We start from the raw sequence: 18,298 nt of genomic DNA on the forward strand, positions 1-18,298 counted from the left end.
ATACCGAACTTAAAAACCAATCCAAAACAAAAACCCGATTACGTCCCTTGTGCTTGCTTTAACCACACATACTTTTGGTCAGGAGTGTGATTTTCCATCAAACATGGTCAGTAAGAAGAGAATAAATCGTTTTATAGCAATCAGCCGCTTAATATAAAAAAAAGAGAATTACAATCCACGTATATCATCATAAACTTTTAAAAATAAGCATTTGATTGTTATAAAAGGATTTATTTTCTGTTCAGAAGTACATTTGACTTTACCAGCCAATGTCATAACTGAAACAAGAATGTGATGAAACTGATGACGGTCGTCAGAGCTCAGGCAGGGCAAGCTGTGTGGGGAGCATTAGTAGGAAATAGACATGTTAATTGGCTAGCTGACTTCTTGGTTGATGGGTAACTCGACATAAACATGAAAATTGAAACATTTTTGAATTGCATGACCTTCCAGAGAATCTGTCGTATTGAGATATCGAGACAGTTGAATTCTGGTATTAAATCAGAGGTCGGGTTTGTACAGCATTGTATGTCATCAAGGTATATAATTCATGATTCATCTGATCTATTCACTAATAATTTTATATTTGCTGTGTGATGTTGGCGAACATTCAACATACGCCATTCAACATTCGGAATTTGAATGTAGAGATAGCTGAATATAGGCCATTCAACATCCAGAATTTGAACGTCGAGCCAGCTGTACAAAAAAAAACATTCAAAATTTGAATGTTTGGCCAACTGTTCATAAAACATTCAACATTCAACATTCAGAATTTGAATGTTGATCCATCTCGACATACGACATTCATCAATTAGAATTTGAAAGTCGACCCCAGCTCGACATCTCGACATGTCGCCATACGACACTCAGCTGGCTCGACATTCAAATATGAATGTTAAAAGGCGTATGTCGTATGTCGAGCTGGCTCCAAATCTGAATGCTGAATGGCGTATGACGAGCTGGCTCCAAATCTGAATGCTGAATGACGAGCTGGCTCCAAATCTGAATGCTGAATGTCGTCTGTCGAGCTGGCTCCAAATCTGAATGCTGAATGGCGTATGTCGAGCTATACCGGAGGTGGGTCTAAATCAAAGTAAGATTTGTATATGATGGTTGTCTCCCTTTGTATACTGCGGGGCAATATATATTGATATTACGTTTTAATAGCAGTTCAAATATATATAACAGTGTTAATTTTCTATATCAATCTTGCAACGATGAAACATTAATAGAAGAAAGAAGATGCTAACGACTCTGTTTGCTCGGCCTGTGTACCAATATAACGTCTGTTAGGAAATTGATGTGTATTGATATTGTGGTATATAATCAATTAGACTTATGCCATTCAATGTCTGTGTTTCGTCAGCAATCAAATCACTTCTGTTAAAAGAAATGCTCTAACAAGGACGAGAGTATATGAATACTGTAGAAGATAGTTCACTGACATACATATATCACGTATATAATGGCAGGATGATTCTTAGGCAGTGAGTTTAGGAAATATTCGGCTCTTCATTCATCCCCACTCCTTCCCCTGTATAGATATCTATATATAATAGTATATATGTATGCAGTAATCGTGATACATGACAAACATCACTAACAACTAGGAAAGTCACCTGTTTTGACTCCTGCTTCAATGAGGCTTTCGAAAGTTGGCACCAGACTGGACGTGTTGTGTGTCTAAAACGAAAAAAACCCCACTTTTATCATTTAAAATCACTTAACTATCGGAGTGAAATATAAAAAATATAAAATATGGTATGGGGGTATCTAACATGGAGTTAGATATGTGGTTAGCCGTCTGTTTTCACACACGATATGGTCATACAGAGAGAGGGAAAGGGTCCACACAAGGTAGATATCTATCTCAAGGTTATCACACAGAGAGAGGGGTTACAGAGAGAGGGGTTACAGAGAGAGGGGTTACAGAGGTTACAGAGAGAGGGGTTAGAGAGAGAGAGGGGGGTTACAGAGAGAGGGATTACAGAGAGAGGGGTTATAGAGAGAGGGGTTACAGAGAGAGGGGTTACAGAGAGAGAGAGAGAGGGGTTACAGAGAGAGGGATTACAGAGAGAGGGGTTACAGAGAGAGGGATTACAGAGAGAGGGGTTACAGAGAGAGGGGTTACAGAGAGAGGGATTACAGAGAGAGAGGTTACAGAGAGAGGGGTTACAGAGAGAGAGGGGTTACAGAGAGAGGGGTTACAGAGAGAGAGAGAGGGGTTACAGAGAGAGGGATTACAGAGAGAGAGATTACAGAGAGAGGGGTTACAGAGAGAGGGGTTACAGAGAGAGAGAGAGGGGTTACAGAGAGAGAGAGAGGGGTTACAGAGAGAGGGATTTCAGAGAGAGAGGTTACAGAGAGAGGGGTTACAGAGAGAGGGGTTACAGAGAGAGAGAGGGGTTACAGAGAGAGAGGGGGGTTACAGAGAGAGGGATTTCAGAGAGAGAGGTTACAGAGAGAGGGGTTACAGAGAGAGGGGTTACAGAGAGAGAGGTTACAGAGAGAGGGGTTACAGAGAGAGAGGTTACAGAGAGAGGGGTTACAGAGAGAGGGGTTACACAAGGTAGATATCTATCTAAAGGTTATCATAAAAATATTATTTGGGAATAGCGTGACGACACGATAAAAGGATATAACATGATAAAGTTATCGAATGAAATCAGTTTTGATTTTATTAAAACATGACATGGTATGCATGATCAGGCTGATGGCAGAAAATCGCATGATATAGTGGTAAAAAGTTTGATTAATTATGACGAGGAATGGCACTATGAAATGAAATGACACATAATAACAATATCAAGTCGGAACAGCACGATACATGTATGTTAGAAGTAGGAAATACAATAATAACCGAGAATATAATTATAACAGGAAATGGAACGACAGCAGGAAATGGAACGACAACAGGAAATGGAACGACAACAGGAAATGGAACGACAACAGGAAATGGAACGACAACAGGAAATTGAGCGACAACAGGAAATGGAACGACAACAGGAAATGGAACGACAACAGGAAATGGAACGACAACAGGAAATGGAACGACAACAGGAAATGGAACGACAACAGGAAATTGAGCGACAACAGGAAATATAATGATAACAGGAAATGGAGTGACAACAGGAAATGGAGCGACAACAGGAAATGGAACGACAACAGGAAATATAATAATAACAGGAAATGGAGTGACAACAGGAAATGGAAGTGACAACAGGAAATGGAACGACAACAGGAAATATGATAACAGGAAATGGAGTAACAACAGGAAATGGAACGACAACAGGAAATGGAACGACAACAGGAAATATAATAATAACAAGAAATGGAGTGACAACAGGAAATGGAACGACAACAGGAAATGGGGCGACAACAGGAAATGGAGCGACAACAGGAAATGGAACGACAACAGGAAATATAATGATAACAGGAAATCGAGTGACAACAGGGAATATAATGATAACAGGAAATGGAACGACAACAGGAAATGGAACGACAACAGGAAATGGACCGACAACAGGAAATTGAGCGACAACAGGAAATTGAGCGACAACAGGAAATATAATGATAACAGGAAATGCAACGACAACAGGAAATGGAGCGACAACAGGAAATGGAACGACAACAGGAAATATAATAATAACAGGAAATGGAGTGACAACAGGAAATGGAACGACAACAGGAAATGGGGCGACAACAGGAAATGGAGCGACAACAGGAAATGGAACGACAACAGGAAATATAATGATAACAGGAAATCGAGTGACAACAGGGAATATAATGATAACATGAAATGGAACGACAACAGGAAATGGAACGACAACAGGAAATTGAGCGACAACAGGAAATTGAGCGACAACAGGAAATATAATGATAACAGGAAATGGAGTGACAACAGGAAATGGAACGACAACAGGAAATGGAGCGACAACAGGAAATGGAACGACAACAGGAAATGTAATGATAACAGGAAATGGAGCGACAACAGGAAATATAATGATAACAGGAAATGGAACGACAACAGGAAATGCAGCGAAAACAGGAAATGGAACGACAACATAAAATGGAGCGACAACAGGAAACATAATGATAACATGAAATGGAACGACAACAGGAAATATAATGATAATAGGAAATGGAACGACAACAGGAAATTGAACGACAATAGGAAATTGAGCGACAACAGAAAGTATAAAGATAACATGAAATGGAACAACAACAGGAAATGGAACGACAACAGGAAATGGAGCGACAACAGGAAATAAAACGACAACAGGAAATGGAACGACAACAGGAAATGGAGCGAAAACAGGAAATATGATGATAACAGAAATGGAACGACAACAGGAAATATAATGACAACAGGAAATGGAGCAACAACAGGAAATGGAATGACAACAGGAAATGGGGCGATAACAGGAAATGGAGCGACAACAGGAAATGAAACGACAACAGGAAATATAATGATAACAGGAAATCGAGTGAGAACAGGGAATATAATGATAACAGGAAATGGAACGACAACATGAAATGGAGCGACAACAGGAAACATAATGATAACATGAAATGGAACGACAACAGGAAATGGAGCGACAGCAGGAAATTGAGCGACAACAGGAAATATAATGATAACAGGAAATGCAACGACAACAGGAAATTGAACGACAACAGGAAATATAATGATAACAGGAAATGGAGTGACAACAGGAAATAAAACGACAACAGGAAATGGAACGACAACAGGAAATGGAGCGACAACAGGAAATGAAATATAATGATAACAGGAAATGGAACGACAACAGGAAATGCAGCGACAACAGGAAATGGAACGACAACATGAAATGGAGCGACAACAGGAAACATAATGATAACATGAAATGGAACGACAACAGGAAATGGAGCGACAACAGGAAATGGAGCGACAACAGGAAATATAATGATAACATAAATGGAACGACAACAGGAAATGGAGCGACAACAGAAAATGAAACAACAACAGGAAATTGAGCGACAACAGGAAATATAATGAAAACAGGAAATGGAACAACAACAGGAAATTGAACGACAATAGGAAATTGAGCGACAACAGGAAGTAAAAAGATAACATGAAATGGAACGACAACAGGAAATGGAACGACAACAGGAAATGGAACGACAACAGGAAATGGAGCGACAACATGAAATGGAACGACAACAGGAAATGGAGCACCAACAGGAAATGGAACGACAACAGGAAATGGAGCGAAAACAGGAAATATAATGATAACAGAAATGGAACGACAACAGAAAATGGAAAGACAACAGGAAATGGAACGACAACGGGAAATGGAGCGACAACAGGAAATAGAACGACAACAGGAATTGAAACAACAACAGGAAATTGAGCGACAACAGGAAATATAATGATAACATGAAATGGAACGACAACAGGAAATTGAACGACAATAGGAAATGGAGCGAAAACAGGAAATATAATGATAACAGAAATGGAATGACAACAGGAAATATAATGATACCAGGAAATTGAACGACAACAGGAAATGGAGCGACAACAGGAAATGGAGCGAAAACATGAAATAAAATGATAACAGAAATGGAACGCTAACAGGAAATGGAGCAACAACAGGAAATAGAGCGACACCAGGAAATATAATAACAGAAATGGAACGCCAACAGGAAATGGAACAACAGGAAATGGAACAACAATCAGAAACAGTTAGTGAAAAGAAAGTCAAAGATCGAAGTCAAGAATCAAAATCAAAGATCAAAGTCAAAGATGCAAGTCAGATCAAAGTCAAGTCAAATGGTTGATTTGTTTACCTTTGTCTCTATGACCCAGAAGGACAGCGCGGATAATCCGTCTGACTGACCTTTAGCCTCCGTAAAGTTGGCGTACTTTGTGTTATAGCTGAGGATGTAAACCTGGAATGGATTAGCATGTGATTATTTAATATTGAAATAGCTTACTGTACGATCAGCGTTAGCAAATGTTTTGAATTAATTAATTTATAGTTAATCAATACTAATTATGTTAAACTGACAATTATAATAAGAATATACGGCACTACGGAATGGTATATGTATATTGATAACAACATAGATCTACAAGTGTATGATTGTATTATTGACAGTAAAAATGTGAATTATTAGATCAAAATACTATTGTTTTTCAGTTATAATACAGGTCTTTGTTATGACGCGACAGTACCGATATTTAGCTGGTGTGGTACATTACCATGAGGGGACATAGCGTCTTAATGCGTCCAAATTTCTAAATAGTCTACCTGCATCACGAATTGCCGGTTATTGTACAGGTGAATTGTCGAGTTGTCCATTAACATTGTGATTCGGACAGTCTTGTATTTATCCTTCAGACCACCCCCGGTCACGTACAGCTCCCCTTCCACGTCCATGTTGTCTAAGGACAGATACAGATTTGTTTACCTATGAGTTAAGCGTTGTAAGCATTGTAAGTTGTAAACATAGTCTTAATAATAATTCAGACGAATTCAATACCATCTACATCACTTAATTCAGAAACATTTATTTACTGTCAACAATCATAATTGTCTCAGACCTGTCACTAGAATCAGCTCTTATAGCAAATTACAGTGACGTATTATTAACTTGTTGTCTACGTGTTCATCACAAATGGCACCAATAATTAAAATCAGATTAAAGTTAACGTTTTGTCCATCTTGAATCTCTGACTTTTACAGGACTCCTACTGCTGCGTTTGGTCACCGATCTATTTCATTCCCGGTGTTTATATAACAGCAATCGGTGTATTTTTCAAATCAATTATAATATATTGGTATTGATAGCAATCCCGTGCCCGAATTGATGACACTTTCGGACGACAGGTATTGACTGGAATTCAATTATCTATACATGATACCATAATGACTGTTGGGTGTTACTAACAATGAAGACATCATTATCCAGATTATGTTTTGGTAAAAGACCAATACTTTTAAGGTACACACTTTAAATAGTTGTAACCTAAATAAGCCTCTTCAAACAGTCTATAATCCGGAAGCACTTACAGTCAGCTGACGTTTTTCGAAGAACGACTGAGGCATTGTCGAATCCCTCAAGTTTGAACGAGTGCGCAGCTTTGTACTTCAGAGAGGTCACTTCCGGTACGTTGACGGGATAGTCCGTACTACATGTTCCCTCTCCTGTAATGTACACAGACAAATCAAACGTCATCAATATCGTTATAACCACGGCTTCTCTTTGTCAGTGTGTAGCGGTATGATACAGATAGTGCTTAAATAAAAGAACGACGAGTGTGATATATAAATCCAAGATCATTTGTGATACAATTCGCTACAGACGTGTATCGCTTTTCTTTGATATTATTTCTGATATGTTACGTTAACGTCGAGGTCAAATGATCAAAAGGATGTTGAACAAGGAACTATATATATATGTGCGCCGACAGAGTCAATATGGGGCCAGTCTCTCACAGCATTGACAGTTTGAGACTGGTCTCCTAACATGCTATATCTCTCTCTATAACGTAATTGGTTTGATATATTAAATTGATATCAGACCAGGATTATTTCACTATTACGCGATAAACCGATGATAATGATTAGAAGAATTAAAATGCTTTAATACCACAATTATTTAAAAACTGATTCACGACAACCTTCGATTGGTGTTGATTTACTATGTAACATAAAATACTGGCATATTCCCCAGTGTATATCATGTGCCAAGATTTTCCGGTTTTACCCAACGTTTCTGAATGATGTATACATACTACTTACATTCTAACCACGGATATTCTATCATGAGCTTTATAACAACCGAAAACCGACCGCGACTACACACGATCGATAGGCAAAGCGAACAGCACAGTTGCAGAATACAGAGTCTTTTATATCTGTACCATGAGGAAATGAGAGTGTGGCTTTGAAATCCTAGCTCCGACAAAGTTGCTTGTGAAGGGTAGTCAATTAGTAAATTAACCAATTATAGATAAAAACTATCTCAAAATTAATAAAAACAGGTCAAAATTAAGCATGAGAAAACAGCGAGCGTTAAATACATTCAATGCCAAAATGAACCTGTATGGTGAGAACCAAGTCGTCCGGAGATCAAACAAGCACTAAACACGTTCAGCTTATATCACACACAACAAAAACCATTGTTTTCAAATGAGATAAACAAAACAACCAAAAGAGAAGCAAAATCCGGGTTTGAAGAGTGCATTCAGTGGAAAATGTTGCCATCGTTTTGTCAACATTCTGAAATGTCGATTAACCCCACTTAAATGTTATCTTGAAATATAAACTCTATTTTAAAGAAAATTTGGTTATATTTATGCCTTTGAGGTTATCACGTGTACAGCTGGACATTGATTGTATGTAGAAGCTTACCAGAGAAATAATGCAAAATTATGCTTATGCCTTTATAATTTTTTCTGTTTTGGCGAAATTGACTTTGTATGGGATTTGTTTTGGTTTGGTATTATGTGTTTAGCGTCCTATCTTGCATTCAAGACATCAACACTTTAAGACCTTAGCATCAATGACGAGTCCTAGAAGGACGAAACAGCTGTATGATGTCTCTAGCATCAATGACGAGTCCTAAAAGGACGAAACAGCTGTATGATGTCTCTAACATCAATGACGAGTCCTAGAAGGACGAAACAGCTGTATGATGTCTCTAGCATCAATGACGAGTCCTAGAAGAACGAAACAGCTGTATTAAGTCTCTAGCATCACTGACGAGTCCTAGAAGGACGAAACAGCTGTATTAAGTCTCTAGCATTACTGACGAGTCCTAGAAGGACGAAACAGCTGTATGATGTCTCAAGCATCACTGACGAGTCCTAGAAGTACGAAACAGCTGTATGCTGTCTCTGGCATCAATGACGAGTCCTAGAAGTACGAAACAGCTGTATGATGTCTCTAGCATCACTGACGAGTTCTTGAAGAACGAAACAGCTGTATGATGTCTCTAGCATCACTGATGAGTCCTAGAAGACGAAACAGTTGTATGATGTCTCTAGCATCACTGACGAGTCCTAGATGGACGAAACAGTTGTATGATGTTTCTAACATCACTGATGAGTCCTCGAATGACGAAAGAGCTGTATTGTGAAGTTTAAAGCATTTGGCTATATTGCATTTAACTTGCGATTTCTTGAAATATGCTGATATCGTGTGTTCTTTGACAGACTGGTAGTGTTGGTTATTACTGATGCTGGAATAATCTGCTGCTTTATGACATACTCGAATTTTAGATGATAATAAATTACCAATTGCAAACTGGCAGATTAAATTAAACAAGTCCACCAATCTAGAAAACAAAACAAAACACGGAAAAACAAAAAGATAACTCTCGTGAAGACAACGCCCAATCAATTATCTTGCGTGAGTGGTTATGTCGTTAGATAAGGCATCCGGAAGACAAATACACGGTCATGATGCAGGATATCTTTTTTCGGAAAATGGACAGACATGCAAGGGTTTATACTCTGTATGCATGCTACGGAAGCCAGTTAGGTCGTAATAACGACTTAGCTATGTCGTAATACCGACTTAGTATCTCGTAATAACGACTTAGCTATGTCGTAATAACGACTTAATATCTCGTAATAACGACTTAGCTATGTCGTAATAACGACTTAGTATCTCGTAATAACGACTTAGTAACTCGTAATAAAGACATAAATACGACATAATATACATTTTCGCTGTGACCCTAACAGGCTTTCGTAGTATGCATTTGTTCACGAGAAAAGAATATTTTTGATTCGAGAAATTTATATTTTTATGATGTAGTTGATGAGTTTTATTCTGTATTATATATTCGCTTGGTTCTGGAGGGAGTTTAGATTGTGTCCCAGAGAACTATCTTTGCCCTACAGTTTTTAATGGACTTATAATAATTCCCCCATCCCGAATTTTGTCCATCACTCCCCTTATCAGTAGTAATGTGTTTTCCCCCCACTGTATAATTTAGACTATATGTTTATACAAAGTATATTTTTCCCGAAACGGATGCTTCTTTCACCATCAATTATCAAAATGCAATAGGGTTAGAAGCAAAATGTCAAATCGTTGGTTTAAACAATTAATCATGTTTAAAGAAGGTCGTAGAAGGCTTTCTCAATACTTTAAAGTCATGTGAAGAGCTTGGTCAATTAATTAAACTATACAGAGCCATGAAAGCGAACCTTGTTGATGGATTCATTGGTAAACGTATTGGTAGAGAGATGATATATATATGTCACAAAATGAAAACAAAACAAAACAAAACAAAAACAACTCAAATACAAACAAAAAACAAACAACAACAAAAACAAAAACACTCAACACTGTACGGTTTGACTAAACCCAAGAATGTGACAAGTGTTTGAGAAAAACGTGATTGTGTATTTTTTCATGGGTTTGACGTCTTCGGAATAGACAGGATCATATTTTCGAGATTATATCTTTTTCCCTTGGCGGTCAACACGGTACCAGTATATCAGACAATGATAACATAGATATGATGTATATTTTCACCTTTCAGGACACAGTGACATCAGCAGCTTGTCTTCATTTACTTACAGAACGCTTAATAAAACGGCAGTAATTGTTCTTATTGTTTTCACCATGTTTTACCAAGACCGTTACAACATTCGATTTCTTGATAATTCTTGATAATTTCTTAATAAGGTTGCTTCCTCGAGTGTACTGACTACACGTTGCATTTCATTTGATATCCACTAGCTTTTCTCCAATATTACATTGTAGGTAAATATCGCCCTGTTTATCAACCCTCTCGGCGAGGTCTATACTGATTCCGTTCGTAGGTGCGTTTGTACTTCGTATTTTCGCCTTTTGCCAACGCTCTAGCGATTTCATTTTTACTCAGATTTAACTAAACATCATATATTGGTAAGTATATGAGTATACCTGAATCGAGTTCTGTTTCAAAGAGCCAAGGGTAATGACAAGTTAACGATTGCTATTTATAGAATATCATTGTCAGCACTCTAGCGTCTTCGTTTTAAACCGTGATTTCAATCAAACGTCATACATTGGTCAAGTAAGAGTATACCTCAATGACTTTGAGTTTAAGGGTGCCAGGGTTAAGGATAAGGTCACTACTACAATTTACAAACGTCATATACTTGTCAAGTTAGAAAAAATAGTGAACAAATTGTTGTTATGATTTATATGGTTTTTCAGCAGGTTACTTAATAAGCAAGGTATTCGTATCCCTTGCGATGTCTTTATCATTTTCAAATATTGGTTCCCTTATATGAAATAAAAACAATGTATGCTATCCTCGTAAGTGTGATTTGTGCTCATATTTACTACCCCGGTTATCGCTTTGAGAACGCTAAATTATTATTATTAAGTATATATTTACATTACAGGTGTCGCCGAGGACTTCTAAAGCACCTGCTCTGTTTCTCCGTGCCGTTTTAATCGACAAGAGAGTGTGATCTGACTTAGACACTGATAAACTGGTGTACGTTTATGGTGACTTGACTGGGTTTTTTCTTGCCATTCAGACTTCCCGGCATCATTTCAACAGAAGTAACTGTGTTGCAAGACACGGGTTTAAGCTAACCGACAAAGATATTTCAACTCTCGCAATTGAATTAGTCGTGAAAACTGCAATTCCATACGTCTAACGGCGGTACGAACATCAGTTAAATAATTCAATATCCCTTTTAACAAAAACATAAAATACAAAAACTATCATTACGTTGCGTTTGAAAATGTCTGGCCTTTATAATGACACGGGAACGATGGGGGACTGTCTGTATTGATTTCTATAGTGGTTGTATGATAGAGCATTTTGGTAAAACCCCCAGGAATGATTTCTTCGGCGCTTCGTGTATTGACCATTCCATAGCGATACTCCCCGTGGTGTCTGATATTGGCGTCGGTACATATATCTGTAACACTAGCCGTCTAAGGATCATAACCATGGTATACTACGTACTGCCTTCCCAAACCTGATTGAGGTAGTATGTCTCACAAATATCTCTGTGCTGTCAAGCCTTCCAAACATTATATAGCAATTTAATATTAACCTTTTGGTCCTAACTTTATAGGTACAATAGAGTAGGTTGTATTTAGACGTTTAGACAGTCTTTTTTGGAAGAATTATATAATAAATATATCCCTAATATTTTCCTTTGCTTACATCTCTTGCTTTACCAGAAAAAATACTGTAAGACAATTAGAAACCGCCATCGTAAGCGATATGGTATACAATGCTGCTTGAACAAACAAATTCAATCCAGACTTTACACGATAATTGACTGTTTGTCTGTTTTGATTGTGTTTGTATGCTGGTATTTTGCGATAGATTTTTCGCAACGTGAAAATCAGGGATAATTTTAAGGCATAGTCTCCTTGTAGTAGCTGTTGGATACGGAAAACCCATCGCACACCATCAAAAACAAGGTTTTGTACACAACCACAACATCACAGTACGATATGCGATGTCAGGGTCCAAGACAAGGCCACACAGACCAGTGTAGGGTTGTAAACTAACTCCAGGTCATCATATGACGTTATTATGTCCGAGGCTATACTTGGTTATTGGGGCCAATGTATTTAGGTATACGTGCTTACCCAGCATGTATGCGTGTGTGTCCGGAATGACCACTGTAATGATCCGGAATGACCACTGTAATGATCCGGATTGACCACTGTAACGACACTGTCAGTATGTGAGTGTGCAATTTAAAATGTTCAGTTGATAACGCGTTCAATAAATTATTTAAAAAATAAATCATCTATAAACAAATTACTTAAAAAATAAATTATTTAAGAAATCAATTATTTTACATCCACGTATTTGTTGAGTGTAACATGCCGACTGTTTATGGGGTATTACACAGGAGTGTAAGATCAGACAATTTGGTTTGGTTTGGTTTATTTAGTTTAACGTCCTATTAACAGCTAAGGTCATTTAAGGACGGCCTCCCGTGCGTGCGACATGCATGTGTGTGGTGAGTGCGTATGTGTGTTTTGGGAGGCTGCGGTATGTTCGTGTTAAGTCTCCTTGTGATAGGCCGGAACTTTTGCCGATTTAAAGTGCTACCTCACTGAAGCATACTGCCGAAGACACCCAGCAGCACACCCCACCCGGTCACATTATACTGACAACGGGCAAACCAGTCGTCCCACTCCAAATATGCTGAGCGCTAAGCAGGAGTAGCAACTACCATTTTTAAAGACTCTGGTATGTCTCGGCTAGGGGACAGAACCCAAAGCCTTCCTCACAGGGGCGAACGCTCAAACACATTGTATGAGGCGGTGGATAAATAAACAAGACCATTAAGATCTTCCAGAAAAGAGCAACTATATAACACTGCTACTTATACTTCATCGATCGATTTATTTTTGTCGACTAGAAAGGTTACATAATTCAAATATCACGAGAATGGATGTGCTTCGACCGCGTGTAAACCAGTTTCGGTACAGATAGTAACAGCTAGAGTAGTGTTTTTCTGGTCCATCGATCGAAAGTCGAGACGAGAGTTAATGATTTACAGAGAAAAGCCTTCATCTGATGCTTCTTTGGTTCTGTCGAAAAAGCTGATTTCCTCCGCTACATAAATATTAGTGATTGTTATCAAAGTACAAGGGATAGAAAACAAAGCATATGTACACCATCACACAGGCTACAACCACTACCCACATGTATGCTTGAATTATGTGTATATCCGCAAGGCTGAATTGTTTTTTCCGCACACCTCTGCCGCACTGGTGTACTGAGAAACGTGAAGCCACTTAACTACACAAAATATGGTTAATGTAACGCTTCGATAGTATTTCCTGGCCAAACTAAACACATGATGTAGACCATTCAAACTGGCGAGTATCTGGTCACTCAATTTTTCGCGTTATACCAAGTTATAATAGTTGTGCCCAAAATTGAATTATTGTACCCTCATATTTACTGTAGAAAGTGTATACAGAAACTGAAATTTGCGCAACAATAATTTAGCGCAATGCTTCCAATATACATGTATAAGGTATCGATATTGTATTATATCAGACATTTACTGCTAGTTTATTGAAAAAAATGATTGTGAAATATGAATTTTAACATACTCATACTTTATGTATTTGTTTTAAATCTAATTTGTATGGAGAAAACAAGATTTAGACAATGACTATACTTGTATGTAGAATACTAGACAGACCTTATTTGTTGGTAGACAACACGAGACAGACAATGACCTTATTTGTATGGAGAATTCACGAGACAGACAATTACCTTATTCATATGGAGAATTCACGAGACAGACAATTACTTTATTTGTATGGGAATTCACGAGACAGACAATTACCTTATTTTATGGAAAAACCTTATTTGTATGGAGAATTCACGAGACAGAAAATTACCTTATTCATATGGAGAATTCACGAGACAGACAATTACCTTATTTTATGGAAAATTCACGAGACCGACAATTACCGTTTTTGTAGGTAGTACAAACGAGACAGACAATGACCTTATTTGTATGGAGAATTCACGAGACAGACAATTACCTTATTTGTATGGAGAATTCACGAGACAGACAATTACCTTATTTGTAAGGAAAATTCACGAGACCGACAATTACCGTTTTTGTAGGTAGGGCAAACGAGACAGACAATGACCTTATTTGTATGGAGATAGCACGAGACAGACATTGACCTTATTTATATGGAGAATTCACGAGACAGACAATGACCTTATTTGTATGGAGATAGCACGAGACAGACAATGACCTTATTGTAGGTAGGACAAACGAGACAGACAATGACCTTATTTGTTGATAGACAGCACGAGACAGATAGTTACCTTATTTGTACATAGAACATATGTGACATACAGTTCCCTATGGTCTTACGTTAGGAGAGACAATGGCGATAGACAGTGGCCGGTATCCTCGAGGAGAGTATATGGGATTAACAATTTCATTTGCTGGTATTACAATTATTGATTGTAGAGATCAACAGACACTTCCATTAATGTACACGTAACAGTGATAGAGGTTATCTGTTTAGTGGGACAAATTATATACTAAACTCGAGACCGGCGGCTGCTATAGCAACGCCTAGTGGGGCGCAATATATCACACAGGCTTATTACCAATTCACATTAAAATTCACATCAAAATAATATATCACATTAAAACAGGCTAAACTTTCTGTAACGATTAATCATTAAGATGTCTTAAATGCATGAATACAATCAGTTGCAGATAATTGTCAAAATACTACAACAAAATGTAATCTCGTAAAATAACGCTATGATTACTTTAAAATAATCAGATATTCAAAATATATGACTAAGCTATTTATATGCTTTCGTTATTGACTTTTCGTTGTTACAACACTAAGTTCTTTCCAGTAACCAGGATCGCAAGCTGTCTTAGGACGAGATGCCGTTATGGTACGGCTATAGCTGCACTACTCCAAATAGATAGCTGTAATGGCTACACTACTCCAAGTTAAAAATGAATAAATAAATATAAAGTATACTTACCATTTAAGGTCTCGGAATCTATAATACAAAACGTTATCACAAAGATTGCAAAACTAAATATGTAAGACATGTTCCAGTGCACGTGCGTTTGTACAGTGATGCTCGTGTAGTGCCCAACGTAGCGATGTCACGTTACTGTGGCAAGCCCCCGCGATCTATAGAGCTTACGCTTTCTGTAAATTTATGTCACTATTCAGGAAGGAAATGGCGATTATACATCGACAGAGAAGGATACAGCTTTTATATTCGATTACAGGATTATGACAGTATAATCGTTCGGTTGAAGGATGTAAGACGTAGTATAAGTATTGTGACTTGTGGTTATTAACACAAGGATTCGATTTGGAGTTGATATATCTATGGTAACATATGTAAAAAGATAGGAAACAAGCATACACAGACGATGCCGGGGTAACTGTGAAAACGGTAATTTCTGACTAGCTAGGTCAGCAGAATAGATAAGAGTTATCGGGGTTAGTATGCTTATGGTAACTTTTGACCAGCAAGCTAAGACACCGTCATAGACACGGGATTTATTTATCAGAAGCTAATATAAGACAGTTTCATATATAGAGAGTTTCTATGACTAAGGTAACTGTTGACCAGCAAGCTAAGTCAACATCACAGACATGAGATATCAGGACTAGTATGACTATGGTAACTGTTGACAGCAAGCTAGATCAACATCACAGACATGATATATCAGGACTAGTATGACTATGGTAACTGTTGACCAGCAAGCTAGGTCACTATCATAGACAGTGGATATCCGGATTAGTATGACTATGGTAACAGTTGACCAGCAAGCTAGGTCACTATCATAGACAGTGGATATCCGGATTAGTATGACTATGGTAACTGTTGACCAGCAAGCTAGATCAACATCACAGACATGAGATATCCGGATTAGTATGACTATGGTAACTGTTGACCAGCAAGCTAGATCAACATCACAGACATGAGATATCCGGATTAGTATGACTATGGTAACTGTTGACCAGCAAGCTAGGTCACTATCATAGACAGTGGATATCCGGACTAGTATGACTATGGTAAATGTTGACCAGCAAGCTAGGTCAACATCACAGACATGATATATCAGTGCTAGTATGACTATGGTAACTGTTGACCAGCAAGCTAGATCAACATCACAGACATGATATATCAGGACTAGTATGACTAAGGTAACTGTTGACAGCAAGCTAGATCAACATCACAGACATGATATATCAGGACTAGTATGACTATGGTAGCTGTTGACCAGCAAGCTAGGTTAACATCACAGACATGAGATATCAGGGCTAGTATTACTATGGTAGCTGTTGACCAGCAAGCTAGATCAACATCACAGACATGAGATATCAGGGCTAGTATGACTATGGTAACTGTTGACCAGCAAGCTAGATCAACATCACAGACAATAGATATCAGGACTAGTATGACTATGGTAAATGTTGACCAGCAAGCTAGATCAACATCACAGACATGATATATCAGGACTAGTATGACTAAGGTAACTGTTGACAGCAAGCTAGATCAACATCACAGACATGAGATATCAGGACTAGTATGACTATGGTAACTGTTGACCAGCAAGCTAGGCCACTATCATAGACAGTGGATATCCGGATAAGTATGACTATGGTAACTGTTGACCAGCAAGCTAGGTCAACATCACATACATGAGATATCAGGACTAATATGACTATGGTAACTGTTGACCAGCAAGCTAGGCCACTATCATAGACAGTGGATATCCGGATTAGTATGACTAAGGTAACTGTTGACCAGCAAGCTAGGTCAACATCACAGACATGAGATATCAGGACTAGTATGACTATGGTAACTGTTGACCAGCAAGCTAGGTCAGTATCATAAACACGAGATATCAGGGTGTATGCATGCCTATGGTGAATTGTAACCAGCAAGCTAGGCCAATACAATAGAAACGAGATATCAGGATTAGTACGACTATGGTAACTTTTGACCAGCAAACTAGATCACCATCATAGAGAGGGGATATTTTTGTTAGCATGACTATGGTGAAATTTGACAGGAAAGTTTAGGTCACTATCATTGACTGTGGATATCAGGATTAGTATGAACATGGTAACTCATGACCAGTAAGCTACGTCACTATCATAGAAACGGAATAGTGGAAATCGAAAATCACCATTTACGATTTTTATCGTAAATGTCGGTATATCAATCAATTATGTCCTAAAAACAACATATGGAGAAGTACCAGTGTTCCTGATCGATCCCTTTAATAATTGAAGGAAGACAATACACATTATGTAGGTATGACTCATAATGCAGCAGAATCACAAAACATTATATAGTAACAATGATATGACACAACATTATCTGTCCATGTCGACAAACTATACCCTTCTGTTTATTGATGTATATCTCTTTTTGCACTTCCTGGGAAATAACAGAGTATCCATTGTTATTTATATTCCCGATATTACTGTATATGCACTCCAATCCTGCCCACTACTGAAACAATAATGTACATCTTAAACAAACGCTTTGCTAGCTAGTTTCTAGGCGTACACGAACGGCTACCTAACAAAACAAGAGGAGACTTAAAGGAGTTTTATACCAAGCACTAGCGTTAATCGGAGACGAAAATACGTTATCTTGGATCCAATCAAAAATCATTTAAAAGATGTTTTGAAAGATATTGTAAGGAACTCATCAACAGTGTAATATACTTGAGGCCCTGCTAACCTAGGAAGATGCCGTAACGATGAGGCTCCTACGTCATATGCCG

The 18,298-nt window shown here is 38.0% G+C and overlaps 1 protein-coding gene across 1 annotated transcript in view; it reads right to left on the reverse strand.

Moving 5' to 3' along the window:
* The window catches only part of LOC117333367 (carbonic anhydrase 9-like), a 31,105-nt gene extending 15,441 nt beyond the window's left edge, over positions 1 to 15,664 (reverse strand). The window contains exons 1-5 of the mRNA XM_033892632.1: positions 15,520 to 15,664; positions 7,056 to 7,190; positions 6,294 to 6,427; positions 5,830 to 5,931; positions 1,623 to 1,686 (exon numbers count right to left, since the gene is read on the reverse strand). Of these exons, the coding sequence (XP_033748523.1) occupies positions 1,623 to 1,686; positions 5,830 to 5,931; positions 6,294 to 6,427; positions 7,056 to 7,190; positions 15,520 to 15,589 (505 nt within the window). The 5' untranslated portion in view covers positions 15,590 to 15,664. The remainder of the gene's footprint in view (positions 1 to 1,622; positions 1,687 to 5,829; positions 5,932 to 6,293; positions 6,428 to 7,055; positions 7,191 to 15,519) is intronic.
* Between the last annotated feature and the right edge of the window lie 2,634 nt (positions 15,665 to 18,298).

Source organism: Pecten maximus, chromosome 8, assembly GCF_902652985.1.
Source record: "Pecten maximus chromosome 8, xPecMax1.1, whole genome shotgun sequence".
In the NCBI taxonomy this organism is placed as follows: Eukaryota; Metazoa; Mollusca; class Bivalvia; order Pectinida; family Pectinidae; genus Pecten; species Pecten maximus.